The sequence below is a fragment of the Labrus bergylta genome, chromosome 11 (assembly GCF_963930695.1).
Source record: "Labrus bergylta chromosome 11, fLabBer1.1, whole genome shotgun sequence".
NCBI lineage: Eukaryota > Metazoa > Chordata > Actinopteri > Labriformes > Labridae > Labrus > Labrus bergylta.
Window position 1 is genome coordinate 23,193,271 of NC_089205.1, and position 27,483 is coordinate 23,220,753.

The window sequence follows — 27,483 nt, forward strand, 5'->3', positions numbered from 1 at the left end:
ATAAAGATTTGAACCCTTTTCCTGAATCGCTGCTGTTTCCAAGCAGCAACCTCCAGGCCAATCCAGCAGTGCAGAAACTGCAGTTCCCCAAGTAGCCACATGAGGCTGACTGCAAGAACCCTGGAAGTCACAACCAACCCCATTTTAATAATATGACAGCAGGAATAAAAACATGTTTACAGCCTGGTACAAAAAAATGGCTTTGGTCAGATGATATTACTGAAGTTATACGATGTACATGCTATTTGTTTAACGCCAATTCATGACAAATGTTATCTCAAGACACTTTACAAAAAGCAGGTAAAAAACCTTCCCCCTGTTATATTATGTGACAAAGACCCAACCTTTCATCCGTGATTGAGCTTCAAATCTCCCCTTCAGTAACCAATGGGTGACATCACTGAGACGACGTCCATGTTTCATACAGTCTTTGGCTGTTTCCCTTCAAATAAAGATGGCAGCCAGAAATGACACATGTTCTAGTGGAATTGGACAAATCAAATAGCAGAAATTGTATCAGTTAATTTGGACTTTTTTGTGATATATGATTCTAAAACTTTGTTTATTTACGAAGGAGAAATGTAACTTCCAACTTTCTTGGTTAGCAACCCAACTAAAACTTGTGAAGAGCCTCTGATGATACTGTTAGTACATTCAGAACAGCCATATCTTATCTCAAGTCACCTTCTGGGTGTTTAAACATTTGCTGGGTCTTGATATATTATAGTATAGCAGAATGCTTACCTTTCTAACTCAACTGAAACAGCATTGCATGAGAGGGAAAACATGAGGCTACTCCAAAACTCTCATGTCCACCATATATTCTCTGGTGCCATGTGTTGTGATGTTTTCGTTGCAGCTGCTGCGTCCTATAAGGAACCTGTTAATTTTTCATACAGCACATTTGGTACACTCCTATTAATGATGCATTTTCCCCTGCTTAGTGTCCTTCAAACGAACTGGAGAAGTGCAGCCTTTGACCATAAAAAAAAGCACTATTAGGTCATAAAGAACACAATCTTACCATCCGAGAAAAACACAACAAGCTCTTCTAAGAAGGATGAGCTTGCAGACTTGGCGCCCCGGGCATTCACACCACCAGGAGCTGATTCTTGTGAACACCACAGGCTAGCTGACTTCAAAAACAACAATGAAGAATAAGTGTCTTTCTTTCAAAGTGTTGTTTATATTCAGGAGAGGAAGGAAGTCAAATCTTCTTGTTGAGCCAATATTAATTAATTGTTCATTGTACAGGATTAGCTTAATGTAAAGATAATAAGAACAATACTTAAGAACATTGACTTAGAATGGGATGAAGCAAGTTTAGCTCTTTAAATTCAGGTTTATATGGCGACTTTTTTTCACGTCCGTTTGCCAGTTGCAGCTATAATATTGGTTGCTTTATACTAGACTTTGAATGCGAATACTAAATAACCCTTTGCATTTGTTCATGAAATTATTCATTGGTTGTTTTCCTTCTCTGCCCGCAGATAAAATGCCACATGACCAAACAAACAATTCACAAATTCGTGCAATTAACTTCACATTTCTAATTTCTGGAATGTTTGTCTGAGTCTAAGCAAGCATTTATCTGAAAGCTGAAGCAACAGAAGAGAGTATCATGGCAGGCAGTTTGTATTCGAGCTGCAGCAGCGCGTGCTCGCTGAAATCCCTCTCTGACTTGTGCAGTCTCCTGGGTCAGGCTCTGAAAACATCCTCTTTGTGCATGTCATAGCCCCAATTCTGACTTCCACAATATTGCATTCTGTTGGATCTTCCCTCCAGGCGATTTTACCCGTGAGCCCATAAGAAATACACAAAGACAAACTGTTACAACACCGAGCACACTGTGCTTTCAGGGTTTCTAATAAAAATCCACTCGTGTACTACACAACATATACTGTATGTGCTGCATATTGTATAGCAGCCAAATCTTCAGGGGTTGCTTCCAACAACGTAAACATCTGTAAAATTCAGCGCAACCCCACATGAAAAAGCAATGGTCCAACACCTGACCCTGTGAAGCTTCAAGTTTAGGATGTGCAGCTTCAGAGAGTGTTGGTTTAACTCAGGTGATTTCTGAGGCCACACTTCGCTTTATGCTCCGAGTTGTTTCTGTTATTTTATTCTGTGAACAAATTTGCATGGTAATTGGATTGGACTGCATTACATTGTACGATGCATCCCCTGTGGCAGCACATGAATATTGTAAAACAACTGAGGGCCATTTATGGAAAAAGCCAGAAGGCTTTATTTTAAGGCGGGGGGGGGGGGGGTATTTATTTTTTGGCATTTGCTTTCATTTAGTACTTGACAGTTTCTGCTAAAAATGAATTCATCTTCAGAATACAGTAACTTAATCAAGCGAGCCACCCAAAAACCAGGGGGTTAACAAAACGTTCAGAAACAGAATAACCAGCAAAGGAATAAAACATAATAGAAGAGAAATACCCTCTGAATGAACCCAGAAATTATTTCAGAATTGAGTCAGCACCTTTATAAGACAGCCTCGACAAAAGCTTCATTGTGATCTTTCCAAACTGCCTTTCATGGTGCGCCTGCTATTAAAAGCTGCTCATTTCGGCAGCGCACAAAGACACATAATCTGGTGTAAGTAGCACAAAGAGCAGATGCCGAGGAAATGAAACTGTAAGAATTACAGTCTGATGAGTTGTCTTTCACCCTCCTTACATCATGTTGTGGGAATCACTGAGGCGGTTGCTCTGAACAGTCCTGTTACAACATTTCACAGCTTACATGGTCACCAAATGGAAACTGAAACTTTATGTTCTGTACTGCAGTGTGCAGAGCTGATTCCTTTTTTTTTAGTCGTCCTAAGATTTAAGAGCTTTTCTTATTCAAGTCTGGTCGACTATCTTACTGCACTCAGTTCACGATGTGTATATTCAAACAGGCTTACAGAAGCTCGGTTAAGCAAAAATGGCTTTTCGATATATTGTATTGTTTCCCCTTAATGTTCTCTTTTGTTTACGCTATCAAACTTGTGTCATTGTCATGCATGTTTTTATAAATAGTGTATTATCAGATCATAAATTATACATCAATTATTAACAAATCATAACAATTACCAGATGAGGTAGTGGTACCACAAGAACAGTGCATCTCCTTTAAAAACTCCCAATCAGTAGATGTTCTATTCTCATGAAACAAAGCACCAAACCTGTAGTCTTAGTGCTGTCCAATGAACTCCTAATAAAGTCTTTGTCACTCAAAAGACGTTCCTTGCAGTGTTTAGTGCGCGCACAATGTACGGAGGCTGTAGTCCAAGGGACCTTATTTAGCTTATTTGATTCGTAATGACATGAACACCAAGAAACAATGTTCATGTTATTATGATTAAGACTATGTGGTCTAACTCCCACTTTGTAGTATCGCTTGTTAAAGTTACTTACAAAAGAGAAATATTTACAGGGAATCAAAACAGAATCCCAAATGAAGACTCGGTGACAGAGTCAGAGCAGACTGCAGATGATGCTACAGCTCTTATATTTCCATGAGTGTGTGTTGGGACAGAATCAGCAGTCAGACTGCACATTCACTTCATCCACATTGTTCTTGTGTCTCGACAGCCTCTGATTTATTATCATTAGTAATAATGAAAGAAATATGCTGCGATAGTTATTGTGTATCACACATCAATTTTACTTTTGAGAACAAATGCAGACAATTTATTTTGGCACGATTAAAATGACAATGACATTGGGTCAGATGAGGGATGATTAAACACTCCACTTCAGTCTAACAACCTCGCTGGCTGAAATGTATGCAGAGTGATCCTCTCTGTGCTTTTGGAGAGGAGCAGGAAGGCGTCTTTTAAACACTTTGGTGTTACACAAAAAGGAATGACATGTTCATGATACTTTTGGCTAAACACAGAAAGACGGTCCTGAATATAAATTTGCTTTCTTCAGCTGCAGGGGTGGCAGATCAAAACGCTGACATATGCTACAATACACAGCTTAAGAATGTGTATTAATGCAGTAGGTGTGGATCACAGAATTAAAGTATCTATGGCAGGGAACCAAGGCATTAGCCTTTCTCTGGGATGCCCCAAATCAGCGCCTGTTCCACTGACAGTGACAGTTCTGCTTTGATACAAAATGGAGAAAATACTGCGAATAATCATAAAGACATCCATTCATGAAGGGAGGAGGGACTTTTAGAGGGAAGAGGGGGGATTCAAAAGAACATAAAGGCTGAAAGAGGATCAATTATAACAGTCATTCACTCATAACATGAAAACATGAAGGCTCTTGTATTATACACTATTTTAATAACATGTTGTCTGAGAGACTGAGCTCAGCCATCACAATAACAGTCACATATCAACAGTGTGTGATGTTCCCTATATTTTAACTGATCAATAAGCTTCTCATGTGAAAGCTATGGGGAACACAGCTTGAGCATTGCATGAACGGAGATTTCCATCACCGAGTATGTTGAGAAAACACAAAAAGTCAGCTTATTAGACGAGGCACATTTCTTTCTTTGTCTTGATTTAGACTGTTTCTATGTTTGGTGGGAATGCTAATGAAAAAAGTGCACATAAGTCAGCTGTTTGAGTCGTCCTATACTCATACATCGTCGTGTTGTCTGATGTGTGGATCTACAGTGTCGACTTTCTCCAGTAGAAGTGAGCAGTTAGTGAAATTCACAACATACACTACGTTAACATGATTTAATGTTGGAGAAACTATGCGTTCATTTTTGCAAAGTGGGAAAGAAAACAGTGTAATACAGGTAAAATGTTACTTGTAAGTTATACAACACGCTGTGAACAAATGAAGTAATTTGATCACTTTGCTTCAGCAGCAAATTACTGGCTTAATAACAGGGCCATAAATAACCGCACAAACGCTCCCAGTAGAAACATAAATTTAAACATTACAACACAAATGTTTCAGATACCCATTAAAAGTGTAATAATTCAACACAGCTCATTACTTTGTGCAAATTACATTATTTTTATACGTAAAATGTCCCACAATGCAAATGAACAAAGATGGATCACAGTGATTAAATACGTTGACTTTTTGAATTTCATGAGCTGGTCTCACTGTAAATCTCTGCGTGTCTTTGACACCATCACGTTGTGAGTATTTTAATACAAAATTATCAAAGCAAGTTAGATGTGACAATCTACAGTATTCTGATTTTCTCTGAGCGTGTCCAATGTTTGAATGGTGCAGTTTTGCCTCTTTTTATGCCACAGTCGTTGGTCATGTGTTTGAGATGACAAGCCAAATTCACAGAGCCCATAAATGTCTGCTGGCTGGTGGTGGACGGACTCGGCAGGGTTTAAACTTTTAGCGTCTATCTACTGGTTAGGTTGGACGCTTCCCAAATGGAGCAATCTGTAGTAAATGGGGTTACACAGCATCTAAGGTTGCAGATGGTGTTTGAAAGCACGAGAAGATTTTTTTTTATCCCGTTTAGAAAAAGCTCAAAAACAGAAAGTGGGTACGGGTTGTGTGCAAGGTTGACACTTTGAGATGAAGGTGATTGTTAACACTCGGTTTGAGCTTGGAATCCATTCTCGATCCTGGTCTCTGTGGAGACAATCATCCTCTAATAACAGTAATCTATCTCCTCGTTGGCCAGGACAATAGCAGTTCTGCAGGGGATGTAGACCTGAGAGGGAGAGAGAGAGAGAGACAAAGGGGGGAGGAAAGAAGGCAGAAAAGTGAGATGACAATTGAAGATTAATGCTGCTAATGAGATCTCCGATTTTTGGAAGATTGAATCCTCAGGTTTATCCTTTATTTTAGAAGTCAGACAAGGAGGAACTTGTTGGTGCCTTGATTACCAGACAATCAAGGTCGACACGATGGCTCAATGAAGAGGAGGAGAAGAAAAAAAGAGGGGAGACAGAAGAGGATGGGTGGTGCATTTAGAGGGATATTCAGATCTGAGCAGAAAAATGGCTCTTCAGAGGAGACGGTGCTCAAACACCACAGCCTTGATCGAGGAGGGCCGTCAAGGTGAGAAGGGTAGAATCAAAGTGTGACAGAGCTGCAGCAACATGAACACCTCTGGGTGGCACTGGAGTCAGCAGATTTGCATGAGGAGGGAGTCATAGTGCTTCAGTTGCAGAACATGCATGGTGTGGTAGATTATGCATGGTGCTGAAGTTTGTGAAGCACATGTCTTTGATTAGTGACTAACTCTGTCTAAAATGTACAATATTAACATGACATTGCATTTAAAGCGAGAGATCTTCAATACAATCATACCTAAAGTCAGGGCTAAATAAAACCAATCCTAGTTTTAATTTCCTAAAATTTCAATCAAAGAAATATCTGTCTTTCACAGTCTATCTAGTGCCTGTGCTTCAACAGCAAAATTGGGATTCTGGAGAGATACAATCTGTCAGTGGGCATAAGCTGAGCTAAAACAATCTCCAGAGTTTTGTTCGACTGAAGAAAAAAAATGTCAGCAAAAAATAAGCACACCATAAAAAAAGAAAAAGAAACGGAGCGTGTAAATGTCAGATTTCCTATATATACAGTACAAAGAAATGTTAGTGAGCGGGTTAGTCTTGAGTGCTGTAGCTAATAAAGTCTTTGATCAATCCTTTTGATATTCACAGTGTCATTTGGAAGGCGAGGAGGCACCAAGCACCATTAGTCACTTCAGATTTATGCCAAAGGAAAAGGCGAGCAGACATAAATGATGCTATATTTCCCAACAGAAAAGTGAAAAAGAGAGCAGAGCTGTAAACAATTCAATCACCCCCTGAACTCCTCAAGACGCCCCTCGGCATCAGTGGATCGAGCTCGCTGTGGATACGTTTCTTTGGCAACAGTTTGTCACCGAGGGAGCCGAGCAGCCCGGCGCTCAAACACTGACACAAACATTGGTGACTAATTAAACAGTCACAGTGGGAGAGTCTCGGTGCAGACGCAGCGCAGAGAGAGGAGACGGCAGAATGAATCACTGCACCTGTTAAGACAAAAGCTTCCACTGCGCCCAACCGCAAATATGTCAACAGCTTTTATTTCCGACAAACAGACAAATCCTAAATCAATCTGTGAACAAAGAGCAGCACAAAGTCTCGAGTGTTAGCACAGTAATCAGAGGAGGACTTTCTGATCAACATGTTAATCCTATGACATGAAGTCCTTCAGGTGTTAATGATCTAAGATTACTTTTTTTACACTTTAGGCTACACATCATCAAAAAAAAAAAAAAGATCAAATATTTACAGTTGTGTTTGACACCCGATCAGAGGGTCATGTTGTATTCAGCTGAGAGGAAAAGGAAACAAAGAAAAAGCTTCTTGGAGTATCATAGATGCATGAGAGTAAGAGGCATTACTGATGATTTGACATAATAACTTTTTTTACATTTTATTATGTGCAGTTCTAATCAAGGCAACTTTTTTTACAGCGCACGTTTGACAATAATCACGGTTGGCCAAAGTGCTTTAACGAGTAAAAGAGTAACAATCAGAGTGCAACTGGTTGTGATAAAAGGTATCTCAGAGGAAGGCCACAGAGAAGAGACGGGTCTTCAACAATGATTTAAACATTCATTAGTGGTCGGGAGAAGGTTTGAAATGGTTCCACCGGTATCTAATCAGTTACCTTAACTCTTACTATTTTGCAGTGCAGACATGTTTTTTCTTACTATTTAAGAATGCCACATGTGTCTCGCCTTCACCTACCACCTAAATATATCCGTTGCAATGTCACCATTTAGTGGCAGTGAATCGTGTATTAACTGTCTTTTGAAATCCTCCCCTGAAAACGAAAACAACTATAAAAAGATATCTTTAAAAAATTTTTTAAAAAAAGACAGAGCTGCCAAATGACCACAGAGAATTACAAAAGTACTTCAAAGGGATGCCAAACTGTCACAAAAGGACATGGAAATTGATTGCAAACAACACAGCCATGTTTGTTGGCAGTCTTTTTAATCTGTTTCAGTCTGGTGGCGGATCCTGCATGCAAAGTGGGGAAGCTTCCAATGTCAAGGGCCCATGGTCTAATGATTTATCAATCTGAAGATGTTTTCAATAACAGATATTAATCAATCAATCTTTATCTGTATAGCCTCAATGAATTACAATGTCATCAGGACCCTTAACAAAACGAGTTTGTTATATTATTTACAGAGACGCAACATGAATCCTCCATGAGCACAGCACTCTGCAGGTTTAGCAAACAGCAGCATGAGAATAAACTGTAGCATAATAACCAAGTCGTACTTAAAAGCCCCAGTTAAACAGGGCTGCTCCCAGCGGTAATGTCTTCACATTTCTGGTTAACCTGTTATGATCTCATTCAGATGACGAATTCAGTCAGCGGATAATCACAGACATTTCTCAGACATAATTTCAGACATATTCTAATCAGTGTAGACTCATCCTGCTGCTGTTTTGTGAAACAGGCAACTCTTGTCCTCCAGAATCTCACTGCCTCTGCAGGAATTTGTCCGCAGCGCCCGTGTGTCTTTCGGATGAGTCATTCGGAGAATGTGTTCTCCACTTCATGGGCAGACATTCATAAGCCTCATTTCAGATCTGAATAACAGCAGTTACTACCAGCCGTCAAGATTCAACAGCAGTTACAACCGAGCCTGTGAAAATCTGTTTGCAGTCTGAGTGTTAATATCAGAGTTCCATAAAACAAACTGAGGACAAAGCACTTCAGTTTGTTTCTTAGTGCATGCACTGTATTGAAGCTAGCCTCGCACATTGTCCTTTTTTTCACCTCTTTTGTCTCACTGTGAGAATATTCTGCACACTTCAGAGCAAAGTCCAGCCTTTGGGCAAATACTCAATCTGATCAATGTTCAGACACTCTGATGAAGGATTCATGAGGGCTTCACAGGAATACATCATCCTCCAGGTTTCTGGCTATACTGACCCAGGCTGCTGGTGAGAGCAAAGCCCGACTATCTGCGCACTTAAAGTCTGCAGACATGTCTCTGCTGGGCTCCATTACTCACTACCAGGATCATCTGCTTTAAGCACTTCTGCACATGCAGCTTGTATTTCAGAAGGACCGAGGATCCGAGTGGGTAACAACACAAACCTCAGTTCTATTTCATAGTTTTCAACCTTTTGTAAAGTCTTAATGAAAACTTTACTCAAATGCTACTACTCTGCAGCAACGATATCAACATTGTTAAAGATGAGCACTAAGTGTGATAAAAGAATAACTTAACTGAGTCAATAAATACTTTGACTTTAAAGAGTTTAGGAAGATATTTAAAAAAATAGTTTTTGATTATTTTCACATCCTGAGTAAAAAGTCAAGTTTAAATGAAGTCAGGATGATTGCTCCGTTAAATTGTAAACGAGTACTCCCAATTAAAACCTGATGTAAGACTTCAGCTGTGTACAGTGTGTGTGTGCGTGCACGTGATGAAGAAGTAAACACACTTGATCCTGAAGCTTTTGTTTCAGGTGGAAAAGCACATCTTCTGATCATTGTGTCAAAGTATACCTCACTTTCTTTTTCTTCTTTGATTCAAATTCATTGGTTTTTTTGTTCTCTTTGATGCATCAAACTGTTTAGAAGAAGGTAATTATTCAGTGCTCCACATTACAACTTTGACATAATGACACTCATCCCAAACTGTAAATGTAAATAACACACTGAGAGGTTCAGCTAAAAGAGTGTTGTTGTTTTTATACACTTTGGGGTTTGTGTCCCTGAATAGTTCCGTCTTTGTCGTGCTTGATGAATAAAATCCAAACGTTCAGTAGCAGCAGTCTTGATGCAAGATTGTCATCAAATGCTCTGCAGAGTAAATCAAGTTGTCACTTCTCTCAGAAGAGGTTTAACTGTAACATTTTCATTTGCATAAGAAGAAAAAGGAATATTTCATCTTCTTTATTCAGCTTCATGCTGTCATAGCTTGTGAAACATTCACTGTCTTTAAATAACCAGGAGTGAATCAAATGAACACTAGTGGCTTATCTTTGTTAGCCAGTACTCATGTCACATTTGTTCCGTCTTCATACACTGTATTATGAACTAAATATATGTAAAACCTATTTTTATATCACAGTGATTAATACACATTTAATTTGAATATTGTAAAAAAGTAAGGGGGGATTATTTCTGGCAGATGATCTGAGACTTTTTAGAGCAGTGTCTTTTTTTAAAGGGAAGTCTGGGATCAAACAAACCGTTTTGATATATTCTACAATTCATTTAGGAGGTCTACGCTTTTGTCCAAAGCCACAATCAAGGAGTAAGTAAAACACAAGCAAGTATGTAGAGAGGAGGTAACAACGTCATGAAGTGCAAACAATCAGCTTTTAGTCCTATCAGTCACAGGGGCTGAGAGGCAGAGCATCTTTTTTTCATTTAAATTTATCATCAACAACATCGACAACTTCTTATAAGAATTCTAATCAGCATCAGTAACATCCTAAATATCATCATTGTTGTCATCAACATCAACATCGTCATATATCATAATCGGGTATGTAGTACTTTGATGAGGTCTGTTGTGTGGTTACCCTGTCAAACGTCTCATTCATCGACTGTATATTTGACCTCGCAGTGAGGTCACGCGCCCTGTGACCTCACTGCAAAACTCCAACCCCCAGATCCTTCCTCACATGTCATTCCTCGCTCTCTCCTCTCAATTTCCCACTCTTCACTGAAATAAAGGCATAAAAAGCCCAAAAAGAAATGTAAGAAAAGAAAACAAACAAACCAAAAAAAAAAAACAACCCTTTAATTTGCTCTGACTGCTCTTCTGACTGCTTACCTTCTGAAAAATCTCAGAGCTGGAAACTTTTCTGTTGTTCAGACAAACAACAGCTGGGTTGTCACATCATTAGCTGCAGTATATCAAACAGAGGTCTTTAAATGATTCTGATATTCATTGCTTTTTTCTTCTCTCTTGATTTGGTCGAAAACAAATCAAAACATATAATGAATATTAAGGTTGCCTACTCTTTAAGGGGGGGGGGGGCTGTTGTTAAAAAAATGCAGAATAAATGAACAATGACATGATGGATCTTCCTGCACCCTTGGCCTGTCCTCAACCCACCCTGGGGGTGCAGCGGCACCCACTTTGTAAGCCAGTGGTCTATTTAATAGCTGCTGTTTAAACTAAATATATCTTCTCATTGTGCTTTTTCACAGCCCAAAAGTCATATTAGCATTTTAATTAGAACCAGTCACTGACATGGATCTTATCAATTATTTATCGAATAAGAGCAGATTTTTTTTTTATTTTAGATGTAGACGGTATTTTAAACACTCCTCATTTACTTCACAGACAACATGAAAATCTAAACCATTTTCTGATGCTGTGTATCACTTATCAATCAGTACATCAGCTATAAACTGTCAAAATGGACACCTTTAAGAATAATAGATTGTGGTTGTTGGTTCATGCAGTGCAGCTAAAGCCTTAAATATTTACTTTCTTTTATCGAAATGTAAAAGCTTAATCGAATAAATTCAATATATACATATTTTTTTTTACTGAATAATGTTTAAATGTCATCAACATGTCACTGACACTACCTAAACAACGACAACATGCTATAGTCCTCTGTTTGAGCTGTACAACTGGATTTACATCTGTTTGCCATTCTGATTTTGCTACTGTTTGCTCAGGTTGAGGGCATTTTTTTCTTTAATTATTTTTTTAATAATGCACAAAAAGACAAGACTGAAAGAGCAAAAGAGATGCCACATGACAACGACGATGAGACACAGAACCACCAAGCCATCGAAAGGCTTTCATCGTGCCGGCCTCCTCAGTCTGAGAGATGCAACACGAGAGTTTATCAGCCAGATAAGTGACAAAACCATTACAAAGACAGAAGACGGGAAGTTTGCACAGACTTTCAAGGCAACAGTTGTTAAATAAAACATGGACGGCGTGGGCACTATCAGTGGCCCCCGCAGAGGCTCCAGTCTGATTATTCTTGTCATAAGCAGGTAGGTGTGAAGAGGAGGGGAGGAGGAGGAGGAGAAGCAGCAGCAGCATCTTTATGCAAGACAACAGTTTCAGGGTGCAATCTCTGAGATAAAAAAAAACCTATAACAGAGATACAGTATGTGCAGAAGGGTCCACACACCCTCCCTCCTCCCCCTGTCTGCCCTGCTCCTCTCACTCCCTTTCATTCCCCATTAATCCATGATGGTGCCAACATTAGCAGATGACTTGTTAACTAAACTTCATATTTTGGCCAAGAGGGACGGGGCTGAAGCTGTGCTGTTTGAATTAATAAGAGTGAGAAAGATTTAAGAGAATGTGGAATTGGAGTTCCTACACTGATGAAACCTCGGCTAATATGACTGAGGAGGGAGGGAGGAGGAGGGGGAGGAGGAATGTCTGCCTTGGAGAGGAAGAAGCTTTTTAACAGGGTTAAATAATGCTCTAAATAGCTGTGTGATCTTTGCCAAACACATTTTTGATCCATTTAAGAGCTTGATCCAAGTGTTAATAAAGTGTAATATCCTCCATCCATTAACTGTAACACTCTCAGTATTGATCTGAGGAGGTTCAGGCTGAGTTCAGATAAACAAACAGCTCATCAGGTGCTGTGTCACCTCTGCTACCCACTGGAACAGCAACAGTGCACCGCCCATTTCTTATATCACTGATGAAATAAAACATACAAAGAAGATGAAGGACGACTGTGCAGACCACTTCACTGTCCTCCTGCATTAATAAGACTCATTAAAATAAGATCTAACGTATGCAATCAGAGGAGCTGCAGCGTGAGTGCTGATCCTCCCTAAATAATCCCTGACCTTATCCATTAACATCTTATTGCCTTCAGTGTTTAAATTCACAAAAAAAGTTACTCGAGGAATAAAGTGAGACACACACGATGAAGATCCTCAAAAACTCCGCTTAAAATGCACATCAGTGTTTTTCCATATTTCAAGGAGCGACCTTGTTCATGTTATTAGCCTAAAGCTAATCTCCATGATGGAAGCCCAGTGGTTTATTCTGCAGATATTGTTTTCCTCTAAATTCCAACAACATGAATAATGCACGCTGTTTGTTAGACAATCTGAGGGAGCTGTAGAGATCAGATTCACGTGTGACTCCCTGACGGCTGTCAGCATGAGCATTTTCTTCTCAATGCAGCCATATTTAATTACTTCTTCGATACAGCATCAACAGCTTATTGTCTTAGTTAGGACATTACTGCATAAAGCACAAGTGAAGCAGGGAGAACCAGCTGAGAAACGTGAGCTCTTTGTCAGAACAACTCGACCTCTGTCATATCAACTTGATTAAACTTTGTTTGAGTGGCTGTAAAGGATTCTCTTGCTCCAACCCCAAAGAAGACTTCTTAAAAGTTATTTATGAAACCAAAAAATGAAACATAACTGACCAGAACATAAACAAACCGACACACAGCTGTGTGTAATTTGTAATTGTTACGTGCATTGTCTTTGCATGAAAGGAGGTCACTAAACTACTTTAATACCATCAACACACTCCTGATAAGTAAATGGAAGCAGATGCATTTTGAGGAAAATTATATTGTCTAAAATGTTACCAGTGCTGCAGAAAGACAGGGGAGTAAATCTTGCATAGTGATTTGTTATAGAGGGGTTAACATGGAGGTGTAGTTTATAGTGTTACTGTTGCTCCAATCAATCAAAGTCACTTACACATGGTTACACAGGTTTAACAATGCCCTCATGGGCTCATTGTGGCTGCATGTCCTGCATTTCTAAGGAGGGTACATCATGTGTGCCTACTGCATCTGTAATGGACAAACAATGACAAGAGTCGAGTGGGGAGTAGATGAGAATGTGAAGTAAAGCTCTGCATAAGTGTCTCGAATGTTTACAAATGTTTAGAAAGAGAAGAGATTCTGGTGTCTTTCAGGGAGAACTCGGATCACATCAATTGACTAGAATTTCGAGGCAGCAAGCCATGTGTGTACATAATGTTCCCGGTGTGTTGGATTGATATCACTGATGGTCGGGTTATGTTTGATCTAACAGTCATAGGATGCCGGTTTTGTTTGTTAGAACTCTTTAATGGAACAAAAGTCCTTCGTCCAAATTTCTTCGCCGTATATGTTGATCATGACAGCAAGCAAACGTCAACAGGATCAATCGGCTGGCATTTATTCACAAGATAGCTAGACGTGTGTGACGTGTGAGGACAAAGCTCATTGCCCTAAATCTATACAAGTGTTCAAAAAACAATGTTTAGTACACAAGGGATGAATGCAGCTTTTCTGCGTTTTCTAATGTGAAATGATGCTAGACATGTGGCTTCGTATAGCTGCAGGCACAATCAATTTGGACAGAACAATGACAAAGAAAAATGTTTGTCCAAACTTGTAACGCTTAATGTTTTTCTTATTTTGAAGGATATTTCTGGAGCTGTCTCACCACCACCCACAGCTGTGTTTGATGTTTTTCTCCTCTGAGCTGCTTCATTACATATGTGCAATGCATTATGGGACAATGGAGTCCATCAACAAGACACTCAAAATTCATTTATTTGCATACTGTCATTTTTTGTAGCACTCTTAGTTATGTCACTTTGTCAGCGTTAATGTACAACATCCTCCAAACCTGTTAGAATTAGTATGCAGAGTGGGGTGTCGATACATCATAGGTTAGTAGAGGAGTGGGTTAGAGAGTGGACTTGACTACAGCAACCCTGGACTTAGAACTGGAGTGCTCTCTGAATGCAGGACTCAATGACATTCAACAAGAAACGACCTTAAATGAGTCAAACAAAAAGCTTTACCTTTATGGAGTTCTGGCGTCCGTTGAAGGGCTGGGCATCTGTGAAGAATTCTGTGCTGTGGTCCAGCCGTCCGTGTCCCCCATACTGAACCATGTCTGAATCCAGCTTGATTTTATATCTGACAGAGATCAAGGTTAAGGCGCAATAGCAGTGGGAAACTAGATTATAAGATTTCAGACATAAGATGCACGAGAGGAGGTTTTATCAGCTGTGCTTTGGATGTGCTGACTTGGTTTAGCAGCGCTCAGCTGGTTTATATTCATTGAAATCCTCACATCCATCAGCATTCATCTCATCTCAGCAGCACTACAAAGTGACAGTGCAGAGCCCCAACAGACAAAGAGACCGCTGCCTGAAATGAACATAACTACAAAAGTGATTCAAACATCGATCAACCACACAGCCTGTCATATTCTAATTTAATTCACTGCATAAATAATCAATTCAATCAAAAACAGAACACCGAGTGAAAACAATGAGTGACAACAAACAGAGAAAACTACAAGGGTCCAAAAAAGTATCCGCTTCTCTTTAGATATTTCATGTTTGGTTGTTTTACAACTTTGAATCACAGTGGAATAATTACACTTTTTGTAATCAAAAGGAGGACACATTTATTAGGATTAATATCAGAGAGAGAGAAAACATTACAAATTGGACTCAGCAACACATGAATGACTGCCAAGGTATTCATCCCACTCAGGCTAATATTTAGCAGAGGCACCAGAAGGTATGCATGCATTTAGATCAGCCATTAAGCTCCTTTATACTTTCTTACACAAATGCTGTATAAGTTATGTGATACATGCCCAATATTCCTCTGCACATTGTTATTTTCCCCCCTCTCCTTTTAAGTTTCCTATTGCCAAAACAGCTTAATAGATGTTCTTAGATTCAAAGTTGCAAAAACAACGAAACATGTCACAATGGGTGGCTGGTGATGGTGACAGTAAAATAGTCAAAAGAAAATGTACCTGCCTTTGATCATGCAAGATAAAATGTGTGTATGGTTGTGCGGGGGGGGGATGGGTGAGGTAAGTGAAGCCCCCCTTCGCTTCATTCTTTTTGCACTTTTTCTCTGCACAACGATGCTCAAACACTGACGAGCTGACTGATGGCAGCTTCCAGAATCAGGTTAGCGCAGTTTCAGAAAACATTCATGTGCTTTCTTGAAGAGGAACTCGGATGGATGGATAATAAATGAAATATGTAAAAAAAATTTAAAGAAGTCACATATTCCAGGGAGATCTTTGGCATATATTCACCTTGCTCATGAACGTGCTGGATCAACTCAATTACACTTGATACAATATGACCTTAAGGGGGGGTTAACAGAGAATGATATCCTTGTTGTGAGGAAAGAGCTGCGAAAGTATCGAAAGAAATATTTTTTCAGGAAGCGTCTCAGGGATCGGAGGAGTGCTACTGTAACAAACACCAGGAGAGAGGAGCAGATATGCAAACAGCCCCCTTAATTGGCTGGCTGAATAATCACCTTATCTTCCCATAGGCGGTATACTGGAGTGTGAGAGTGATCCTCAAACAGCGCCTCATTCTGCCCCTGAGCTGGGGAAATTCTGCTTTGGCTGCTTGCTTGTCTCCTTTGATACTGATGATTAAAAGGAAGTGCTGCTCTGTGCATTGTTTCTGCTGGGGAGGAAGATCCCCTCCTCCACCTCCTCTGCTCCACTCGAAACCGCGGCTGTGCTGTTTTATTGACAGAACAAAATCATTTTGCCATGATGGCTTCATAACCATAACCATCAGGAGAATGTGGAAACATCCCCCCCCCGGGTTAAAGTGCTTCTGGGAAAACCGAGGATACATGTGATACATGTCAAAGGTTTATCCTCCTAACTCAAACAATGGAATCTTAATATTAACTAATCAATATTTGATTCAAAGTTCTAGTAGAACTTCTTGTGCAGTCTGAGTCTTGTAGATTGTATGTGTATTGTATGGGTGAATCAGGAAATGAGGGGTAGTTAAAGTAATTCAAAATTCCCCGGCAGCTTCCCTGCGGGGAGGCGAGATCCAGGACAAATTGGTAGTTGGAAGCTTTGAGCGATTACGTCTTTGTTAGTGCCTACAGACGGCTGCAACAACAGCCTCCAGTTCAGCTGTAAAGACGTGTAATCAATACAGTCATTGTGAATAAAGGGGGCAGATTTAAGAACACAATCAATTGTGCCCAATGAGGAGAGAAAAAAAGAAGTCAGTCTGAAGCTTGATGATCACAGCCATTGATGACCTGAAAACAATCAGGCCATGACCATGATTGCAGACCAGGCCACCACTTAGTTTCTCCATCAGCTTGTCTTTTTTTTTTTTTTTTTCCGGCCTTGTGAAAGTAGTAACATCCTGGCATGGGTGAACGAGAGCCGAGTGAAATGTGTGTGCACGTCTGAAGAATATTGACAGTTCTTGTTAGTAATTCAGATACCGGATCAGGCCTTTTCAGATGTGACTTCTCCTGCCTTCTGCTTAGCCAGAGGAAGTCATATCAGAGAGGGAGACCCCACAGATTTCTGCCTCCAGAAAAAAGACTTGTCAACAATAAAAGTATTGTATTCAAATTGGTTGACATTGTGAGAACTCTCTAAATGACTGCAGTTCAGAATCTTAAGTGATTTCTTGTCTTACTATGAAGCGAAGCTGTCTAAACGTGAAGAGTGTTTTGAAGTTTTAGTCTGGATTGAGGTTCCATCAGAATATTTTTCAGAGACGGGTGAAAAGGTTTATGAAGCAGAGATGGGTCATGTTAGTTGTTCGGCTCCAGCACAACTGACATTGCCATATTTTTCACTGAGGGGTTTAATATTGTGTTATTATTATATTAAAATCAAGAGAACTCATGGCCAGAACTACAAAAAAAAGGCACGAGTCCTGAGTCATGATGAACAGATATTTTTTTCCTTTTAAACTTGAAATTAAGGCAGATTATTTTCAATACTGAAAATCTGGAGTTATAGATGAAGCCTCTGGATTGCCAAGGATGTTTGGATATGAGAGCCGCCAAGCATCTTTGTTTGTGCATTCATCTTGAGGTCTCTCACAGCGTGCTGCAGACAAAATTAATCATGATGCACACTTTCAGAAACAGTTTTGGTAATATCAGAGTAAATTAATGTCACCTATAGGAGACAACCTGTATTTTACTCTAAAAAAAATAAGAGTGCAGGTGAAGTAGAGTGAACGGCTCAGACAGAGGAGAATGATGACCTGACACAATCTCAGCTGAATATCAGCAGAGTCTAAATCAAAGAGCAATCTTGCCTGACAGGTACAGCTTTACTGACGGGACACAACTGGGATTTTGAAATCCTCTAACCAGCTAGATAAAGCTAGAACAATGTGTCCACCACGATTCAGAGAAAAAAAACAATGATGGTTTGAGTGCCTGTCCAAAAGATGACATTGACTGCTTTTAATGGCTAGTTTTTGGCGTGTTGCTTAGCTTCACTTTGTCTCCTCTTCCTTTTGTAAAGCACGGAAAATCAATTCAATACAGGACGAAGAGAATCAAGGAAAAGCTCCCGGAAAAAAGAAAAAAAAAAAAGGCCAAAGAATCACTGAGCAAGCAACTGAGGACTGAAGGATGATGTCTTAACTACCGCTCAGCTGTTATTTATTCGTAGTAAAGTTAAGACAGCACCCTTTAAGTGTTATGTTCTACCCCAGACACTAAAACCACAGCAGCCTTTTTGCTCAAACAGCCTCAACTTTTGTCTTTTCAGGCGGCTTCCTAAGAGTTTCTTTGCAACACAGCCGGTCTTTATGCAGAACTGAAGACATTTTCAAGAAATGCTGCCACTGGGTAGGCAATAACTCTTAAGTTTCTTAAGCAAAACAAAAAAAGAAACCACCTGAAGATCCATTTAGACCAATGTGTACTCAGCCAGCGTGTGACAGAGGGCAACAAAAGGTGACTTGATGGTGTTTGTTGCTGCAGAGCAACACCAGCTGGTATAATTTGGAAGTTGCCATATTGGAAAAGGAAATAACAGTCTGTATTGGATCCATTTTTCTGTGGTGAACAGCGTGGTCAGCTCCATCCAGCTATTATTTTAAGATACAGCCGCGGTGAGAGGCTCCACTGTGACACCCCTGACCCTCGCACGGGTGGAGAAAGTTTAAGAGTATGACGGCTGAGTGTAATGAAAAAGCACTTTTGGACTCTTTGAGCTTGTCTTGTTTACCTCCTCTGCCTCTGAGTGGCACTTTCATCTGTCTTCTCTCCTAATTGGATCCTCTGCACACATTCCCATCGGAGCATCTGCATCTCCTCTCACACGCCGCGCATTTACCTTCCTCACACACACACGCCACATTTGCCTTTATGTGTTTACTGCTTCTCTGTATAATGACAGCCAGAGCTTTGCCCTCACATTTATTTGCATTTCCTCTCAACCCTCCCAGTGTCTGAGGCCTCTCCTTAAACATCAAAAGAAGCACCAGGAGGAAAAGATGCGGTTGCATCTAAATGAAAATAAACCCTCAAAAACGGTGTTAGAGACACGGCAGCGGGGCTATTAGTGCTGTGCTGGAGATTAACCCCATCAAGGCTGAGCTGAATACACGAGGCAAAACGTACAGTTACTGCACATCAAACAAGCTCACAAGTAACTTGTGATATTAGGAGATTAGAGGTTACTTTGGGGGTTTTTAATTGTCAAATGAACTCCATTATTGTTCAGTCTGTTAACATTTAATTACATTTTGGGAGTTTTTGTCTTTTTTTAAGATCCTTGCGCCTTTTTTCCATAGTTTTTTATCAACTGTAATAAACTGACAGTGACATCTACATAACTACAGTGTATGTAATAATCCAGACAACATATGAACCAGGTAAGAACATTGAAATTACCAATGAAATGATTTAAAATGTATTAAAACATATTGTCTGTCAAAATGATGATGATCTCTGCCTGATACTGGATCAAAACGTCTTTCATTTCAGATACTCCATTACTCTTTACAGAGGTGCATTATCTCATTATTTCACATCAACTTAAAGGAAACAAAAACCAAAGAAAACAGAAATCAAAGAACACCTGCTGTTTAACGGCGTCATCGTCAGCCAATCCAATCAGCATTATTGGATCCTGACTTGCTCAGGCATAGAGATTTGAAATGCTGGCATCCAGAGAAAACTATCTAACCCCGTCACTTTAACTGTGAGCTGAAATAGCGACAGAGCTCCGTATCCATCCGAGAAGCTGGAGATGAGAGCTTCTGTGTGCCACAGCAGAGAGCGGTGTCCGTTATAATAAATACAAATCTGTCAGCTTTCTGTCCCCCCCTTCGCATCCCTGATCATTAAGCCTGTTGTAATCACAACTGAGGGACTCATTAAATTCCTGTGCACTGCTCACAGGGAAGACAGACAGCCAATACAGCTAAAGAGAGCTTTCTGAATCACTGGGCTCTGCTATTATTTCTCTCTAATAGAAGAATGACACCACTAAAGACACCAGACTCATATTCTCTTCAACAGTGGAGGCCTAAATGATATAACACAAGTATTATCCTGACTGAGAACACTGCCATTAAAACGCTGGGTCTTTACAAATCAAATTAACTTTAAAGATGTCTGACACAGAGTTTGAAGAATACATCTTCTCACAGCTGCTTTTTAACATCTTTGACACACTGGTAAAGTTATTGTTACTAATGTCCAGCCTTCAAACTCCCAGCAAAGAGAACAGGTAAGGCTGCTTGATGACATAAACGTACTTCAGAGAACATACATGGGTTAGAGCTACATGTTCTCCTGTTTAAATACAGTGCTCAGCTTTGCAAGGACATTTAGAAGACGTCAAAAATTAACTAGAAACAAAGGACCTGTTCTTTGAGATCAACAAGTTCATTAAAAAATTAAAACTCTCTGGGTCTCCTGGCTGGGACTGAAAGAAAGTATTAAAGGGCAACCATGTGCCGCTGGTTTTGGTCTTTTCATGGGTTTAATTAACAATATGAAAACAGTGAATATTATTAGAGTTATTCTTTCCATCATTTTCAGCTGTTGTAAGTTCAGCTACCTCATACAGAGAAGGTCTTTGGCTTAAAGTTATACAGGTTGGGATAACAGGTGTTTCATTAGTCACCCCTGTACCTGATGGCCTAACACAACCAAGGTCAGCTGTTACTGTCCCTTCATGGCTTACTGATGATTTAGCTTTTATTCTTCATATAACCGTACTGTTGGCAACGTCAGGTTAACTAGTCGAGATGACATGCTGAGAAAGTGGTTATTCCTTTTAGAGAATCCTGTACTGAAGAGTTGGAAAAATATTTTTTTTTTGGTGATAGGGTAAATGAAAAGTAACATAAAACCAGAGCAGATAGGATTTCTCCACTGGGATCTTTGTACTAAATAGATGTTGACCTACTTTATCTCACTCTGCCTCAAAGTGTTGTGCTGATATTCCTCTTTCCCAAAAAGTTGATAGTCTCTCTGTGAGCTCGAAATGTTAACTTGCACGTGAAGCATTTCAAAATCTATTTAACACACAGCTACTATCTTTGTTGGAATACAATTAGGTCCTTAAATAAGTCTTGTTATTGTATCAAAGAAGTGACTAATAAGGACGTCATTACTCTGAGGGGCACTGTGGTGTGACACAATGTCGTGAGTGAGCAGACACATAAACTGGTTGGAGCAGAAAGGATACTTTCCTGGAACTTCTACTGCCACCCTGTAGTCCTGGAAGCTCTTAGTGGGGTGGAAGTTGAAGATAAAGAGCACATTCCCTCTGTCAAACACAATGACCTTGTCCTCTTCATGCTTGGCGCTGATAAAGGCCTGCGGGGGGGGGGGGGGAGAGGGGGGGAAAAAAAAAGCTAATCAAATATTTCTTTATGAATACTCATTACCTTCCTCATCTTGGACTAAGGAACTTATAATGAGGCCACATTATATCAGTGGACTACACATTTCCAAACAGGCTGAGTAAGATTCCCACATCATATTTCAGGTGGCACTCATCAGCAGAAAGCAGTGGCTCAGGGTAGTGTGAGACACACACTGACAGCTTTAGACAGCTGCACATGATAAAGCCGCCACTCTCCTGTGGAGCGAGCTACTGTTAACGTGTCATTAGCAGAGATTATCAATGTCACCCAACCCCCTATTTTTAGTGCCTTGTTCCCCAAGCCAATTTCAGGGCAGCATATTCACGGCTGAACGAGAAGATAAGCACCCTCCGACTGGACGGGCAGAGGAGGAGGAGGGTGAAGGAATGAGCTGACAGTCTGGAGTCTCTTAACAAGTCCATTTCTACATTAGAAGTCCACAAATTTGGAGTAATGACATGGAAAGTTCCTCTGGATGGATGTAACTGAATCCATCAAGTTGTGACCTGACTAGCATTTTAGGCTTATATACTTCACTATATATAGAAATAAGAGTGAATGCAATCAACCTGAGGGATATGATAGAAATGTGGTGCTTATAACCAGATTAATTGTCTGTTTCTTGGAGAATTCCAAAATCACTATCTCACTGTGAAGTGTTAAAAGAGAGGACCATCTACCTAAGATAAAAAGATAAGAGTCACCTGATATAAAAGCAATGTCTTCTAGTTGACATGAATGTCATAGAGTCCATACAGTTTATTTTTCAGTCGCTTTCTACAGCAGCCCTCTGATTGTGACCTGAAATAACAGTTCTGGGTCAAACCAGGCAATAAAAGCAGGTACAATCCCGACAGTAGACCCAGCTGTGACCTCGGCTCTCAAAATTAAGAAAAAATGTTCCGATCTGATGTATCCACAAACTGCCTTCCACTACAATTCTCTTTTTTTCCCACCTGAGCAGAAGTGAATTCATCTACTAATACAGCTGGAAAATATTGAGGATTTTATCTGTGGGTCTTCCAGGGAAAACTTTCTGTATTTACAGGGTTACATTATACTTTGAATACACAGTTGAAGTTGCAACCTGCTGCTGGAGAAGAGGTTCAAAATAACATTTTACCCAGGATTTGTTTTAGAAAAAGATGTGTGACTGAATCAAAGAGTAACTCTCAATAAAGTCAACATAAGATTTCTTTATGTGCAGTCAAATATATTTATCTTTGGATTTACAACACAAATACAGCTACTTTAGTCGACATTACCACTAAAAGAAACTTTAATCATATGCTACCCAGTTAAGTCATATTTTGGCGAGTAGAACACAGAAGCCTGCTTGATAGCGTGCACTGGTTTATTTACATGTCTCCAACTAGACTGATGCTACCTCTGCACCGACAGGAGCTTCACTTCATGTCTAAAGTTTCTCTTTTGAAGCTCACAGCTGCACGTCTTCAAAGAGGCGGCCAGGAACTAGACTTTTAAGTAAAGTCCTGGCATGTTTCCACTTCCTCTTAGTTTCCTTTCACCTGGGACAACAGAGAACAGCTGACAGATCCTCTTCTCATTTTCACTACAAAACGCCCTTGCCTCCTCCCACCAGTGAAATATTGAACCGAGCCACAGAATATTCCGACTTAGCACGATTACCTTGGCAATTTCATTGATATGCTGTCCAGAGGATTCAGACCCATCTGGTTATTGCTGCAGAATCCCTGAGTAGTTATTGGCATTATCAGTGACTGATGTTCCTCAAAGTCTTTTTGTGATGTATAGTCAGTCCTTGAATTATTATTTTTTCCTCTCAGCTGTTTGCGAGCGCTGCTTGTCACTAAGCGCAAGATCAACTTCAGAAACTCTGAACTCATTTATTATCTATGATCTACTATCTGCTCTTCAGAACACATACCTAATATCTTATGTATTTATATATTCAAACAAAGACAGTGCACATTTATGAACATAAAACATGTAAATAATCGATTGTAGCATTGTGACCCCGAATAGGAAAAAGCGGTATGGATAATGGATAGACGGATGGAACATATAAATCTTATTCACAAAGCTTACTTTTATTTGTCTGGCATTGGCATTCTCTGCCATTGGATAGTCTGAGAGCTGCAATGCATTGTGGGGCTGTTTAGTATGACCGGTGTGCTCCTGTTTCATACTTAATAATTCTGGCCGATATTGCTTACATCTGGATATTTCTAGTAAACACAAAATTACCATGTTTTCCGATCAGACCACATACTCAATGTGACCACACATTTAGTATGAATAATATGAAAGTGTGCAGCTTCATACACAGCCCACGTCATGAAAGCAATCACTCTGAACTACACGGTACAGTTTTAAGCCCCAGTTGAATGAAACAGGCCATAGATGCTGTGACAACCAAAGGAATTTGTACAAAGACCCTGCCAAGTTTTAACTGGTAGTGTTAAGTGTTTAATATTTGGTTCTGCTTGTGCTGGTATCTTAGCAAAACTATAACCGTTGCCGTCTCACATTGGGAAAATTTCCCTTCGGTCATATTAAGTTCACATGACTGGACGTCACAGGGCAAGGACCATTCTTTAACGTTAAGATTGTTTACCAGTTTTAGAAAGTTCATCTTACCACCTCTAGCTCGAATGTTACTTTCAACCAAGAACACTTCTGAGACAGTAATGCTCTTCTTCAGAGTTTTCTCTCTGTGGTGGATGATGTCCCTGCTCCCTGAACATCCAAACTGCCCTGAGCTTTACACAGAAGGAAATGTTAACATTAAGACCGCCAAGGAGAATCAGAATCATTACGCAGGTAAGAAATCAAAGAAAGAACCCAATTAGAGCATGTTTTACGTACATTGTAGAGCTGTCATCTGTATGTATCCAAGAATTAAAGGCATACATATACTGCAGCCAAAGAAAACAGCCCCCAATGAGTAACGGGTCAGTACTGCTGCCAAATGTATGCGTCGTCTCTGCCAGTAGCCTCTTTTGGGACCAGCAGTCCCTCCCGTTCCCCCAAAGGGAGCTCCAAAATCTGCCTGGGGCTCGTTTATCCTTTTGCTTTACCTCCAAAACTCCTTGTCGTGCAGTTGTAAAGAGTGTGTGAGGATCCAGTGAGTCAGAACAAGCGTCTGATTGATAGAGAAATGTACAGGAATTATCCTGGTGAACGAGGCGCATCTCTAATTACCCTCTCAGATACTTTCCCTCCTCTGCTGTCTGTCGAGGAGAAATGCTGGTCAGAGTGTAACACAGCAGGGTTTAAATCTGTGGACTGACTTTTGGATTTTTGAGAGAGATTTTATTTAATCAATTACAGATTCACTTCCAACCCCTGTCAATTTGGCAACCCTTCCATTTGCATTCTCCCATTACTTTGCCATCAGCCCCTCAAGAGAATAACACGTTTTTCTTCCCCCCCCCTATGTTCTTCAAATGCAGGCAAAGAGCAAAACTGCAGAATGAGAGTGAAAACTATCACTGTTCACCTTAACAGCAGCAACAGAAGCAGGACATTTACTGTAATTATGGAGCAATTATTCTCCAGCTGCCTACGACCATAGAAAAGTATTTTTTTAAATATGTGTATTCTTGAACGAAAAGAGAAAAACATGCTAAATCCTTAGGTCACGGCTCTTTAAGTTGTTAGAAACGCTGCTCTGACATTATATGATCATTCAGTTGTGTCATTGAGGGTGTCTGCCTGCTGTACAGTGAGTGTGTGATGTCCTTACAGGTGCAGCAGCCAGCCAGCCGTACTTGTCTTCTGTGCGGTTCATGTCCCGGTCAAAGGCATACAGCTGACAGTAGCGGAGGTGCTCCATATCCAGCAGGTTAAACTGCCGCCGGGCATAGTGGTAACTCTCATTGTTCCCTTCTCTGGGGAAATCCAGCCACTCAGGATGGCCAAACTCATTCCCTGCAACACAGAGAGCGTTATTAAAGAATGCTTGTAATGACGGCACAGGCACACAGTCTCTGTGAATTAGCATACTCCAGTCAGCCATGCTGTGTGAGCTGCTTCTTCTCAGGTTTAGTGCAATTTTTAACAAGACGGAAGAGGGACGAAGATCAAAGAAAGCAGAGTCTGCAACAGTCTGTGACCTTTTAATAACCCCTGCAGAAGGTTAGCGCTCTCCATATTAAAAAGTGAGCCATAAAGCTCAGCAAACTACAGCGAGCAAGCTCTGCTGTCACCCAGGAACCTGCCCTTTAATGAAGAAACACACAAAGGCAACAAAGAGGGGGACTTGTGCAAGAAATCCTGGAACTTTGATTTGAATTTTACTTTTTCCCCCCAAGTTTTATGCAAAAATAATTCTCCAGGATATATTTATTTTATTCTTGCTTCACAACAGAGTGGACTATAAATCATGAGAAACTGCAAATAACTATTCATAGGTCTGACACAAACAAAGTATTTTTTCCCCAGCATATTTTCTATCACACTATTGATCTATCAGATCTAGATCTAAATATCCAAATCTTTGTGCAAACTCACAACCCCTACAATAGCTGTTCTCCTAATAGAGCTACTCCTTCACAGAGATAGAGCTATACAGTCCAGATGTAAAGATACATGCAGCTACAGAAGAAGTGTAAAAAAACAAAAAAAACAACAATGCTGTTGCTACTATGCTGTCAAACCAAGAGATGAGATAATGAATCCGTCATCAGGTGTCACGGCAGCATCATAAAACAACGGCCCGGGATAATTGAATTCCCGGCAGAGGAAGAAACACGGAGACAAGAGACAGAGGAAGATGCATGACAACAGAATACAGGCTAGTTGTTTTTATTGGTGCCAAAGCCCCCACCAGCTAAAAAAAAAAAAAAAAAAACCCTGAGTGATGGGATGAAGTGGAACAGACAATAAGTGACAGCAGATTTTAATGAAATACATTATGTAGGTGTTAAAGAAGTAGCAAACAATGAGGCACGGACTGCCAACAGAACAAGCCCACTGCAGCGTGTGCGCTGGAATTAGGGCAGAAAAGACACACAGGGGGGGAGAGGAAGAGAGAGCCTTTTCTTGTGACATCTGCATGAATAACAAGCCTCCCACACCGCTGAAGTTGAAATGTAAAGGAGAAATTTACACCTCAGACTCGCAACACTGGCAGTCAAAAGCAGACTTTTTTTTCCCTCCTGCTCTCCACCAACAGAAATACATACACCACACCTTCATCATGCATCTGAAATTCCTTTATTAATTTTTCACACTCAGATAATCTCAGCCGGCACAGAAGCTAGATACAGTACTTAGTCTTGGATTTAAAAAAAAGGAACAATTGTGCATTGAGTGGGTATGGCTTTAACTATACCTCTTGGAAAAAGAGTCAAATTGGGACAGTGATAAACTGTTGATGCAGAGAAAATACCAATACAAACATGGATACTTATTCTTATTCAGATAATAATGTGTGTGATCCTAAGCATTCACAGTACAATAATAAAAAAAAAAAGATAAGGCAATACAGCATTTAAACCACAAAAAGATCAGTTCAGCTGCAGCCCTATGTCTCTGAAGGATACTGATTTGCAGCATTATAAAGTGTTACAAGAGGCTGTGAGATACACTTAATTTCTCTGCAATGAAGCAGCTTCAGTCAAGTTCACAAGGTCAGCAAACTAAACAAGATTCCCCCCTAACAGTAAAATTTGATTTGTTTTGGAGGCATGTTGGCCATTAAAGGTTTGGAATTTGTGTTGGCTAGAGAGGGAAGGTGAAGAGATAATCAAAATCAATACGTTTTTTTTCCCTCGTTGGGGTTTAAATGACACATCAAACTTTATGCCGATGTGGCCGTTAATTTCTCTAGATATGACGGTCACAAATCACAAACAACAGAAGGAAGTTATAATGGGAATTCTTTAAGAGGCTGATATAGCACAATGA

General features: G+C 40.1%; 1 protein-coding gene across 1 annotated transcript in view; it reads right to left on the reverse strand.

The window, feature by feature from the left end:
* Positions 1-4,272: 4,272 nt before the first annotated feature.
* Positions 4,273-27,483, reverse strand: part of gbe1b (glucan (1,4-alpha-), branching enzyme 1b) — a 72,807-nt gene continuing 49,596 nt past the window's right edge. Inside the window, exons 13-16 of the mRNA XM_020646310.3 lie at positions 25,319-25,503; positions 21,408-21,538; positions 14,734-14,851; positions 4,273-5,652 (exon numbers count right to left, since the gene is read on the reverse strand). Of these exons, the coding sequence (XP_020501966.2) occupies positions 5,590-5,652; positions 14,734-14,851; positions 21,408-21,538; positions 25,319-25,503 (497 nt within the window). The 3' untranslated portion in view covers positions 4,273-5,589. The remainder of the gene's footprint in view (positions 5,653-14,733; positions 14,852-21,407; positions 21,539-25,318; positions 25,504-27,483) is intronic.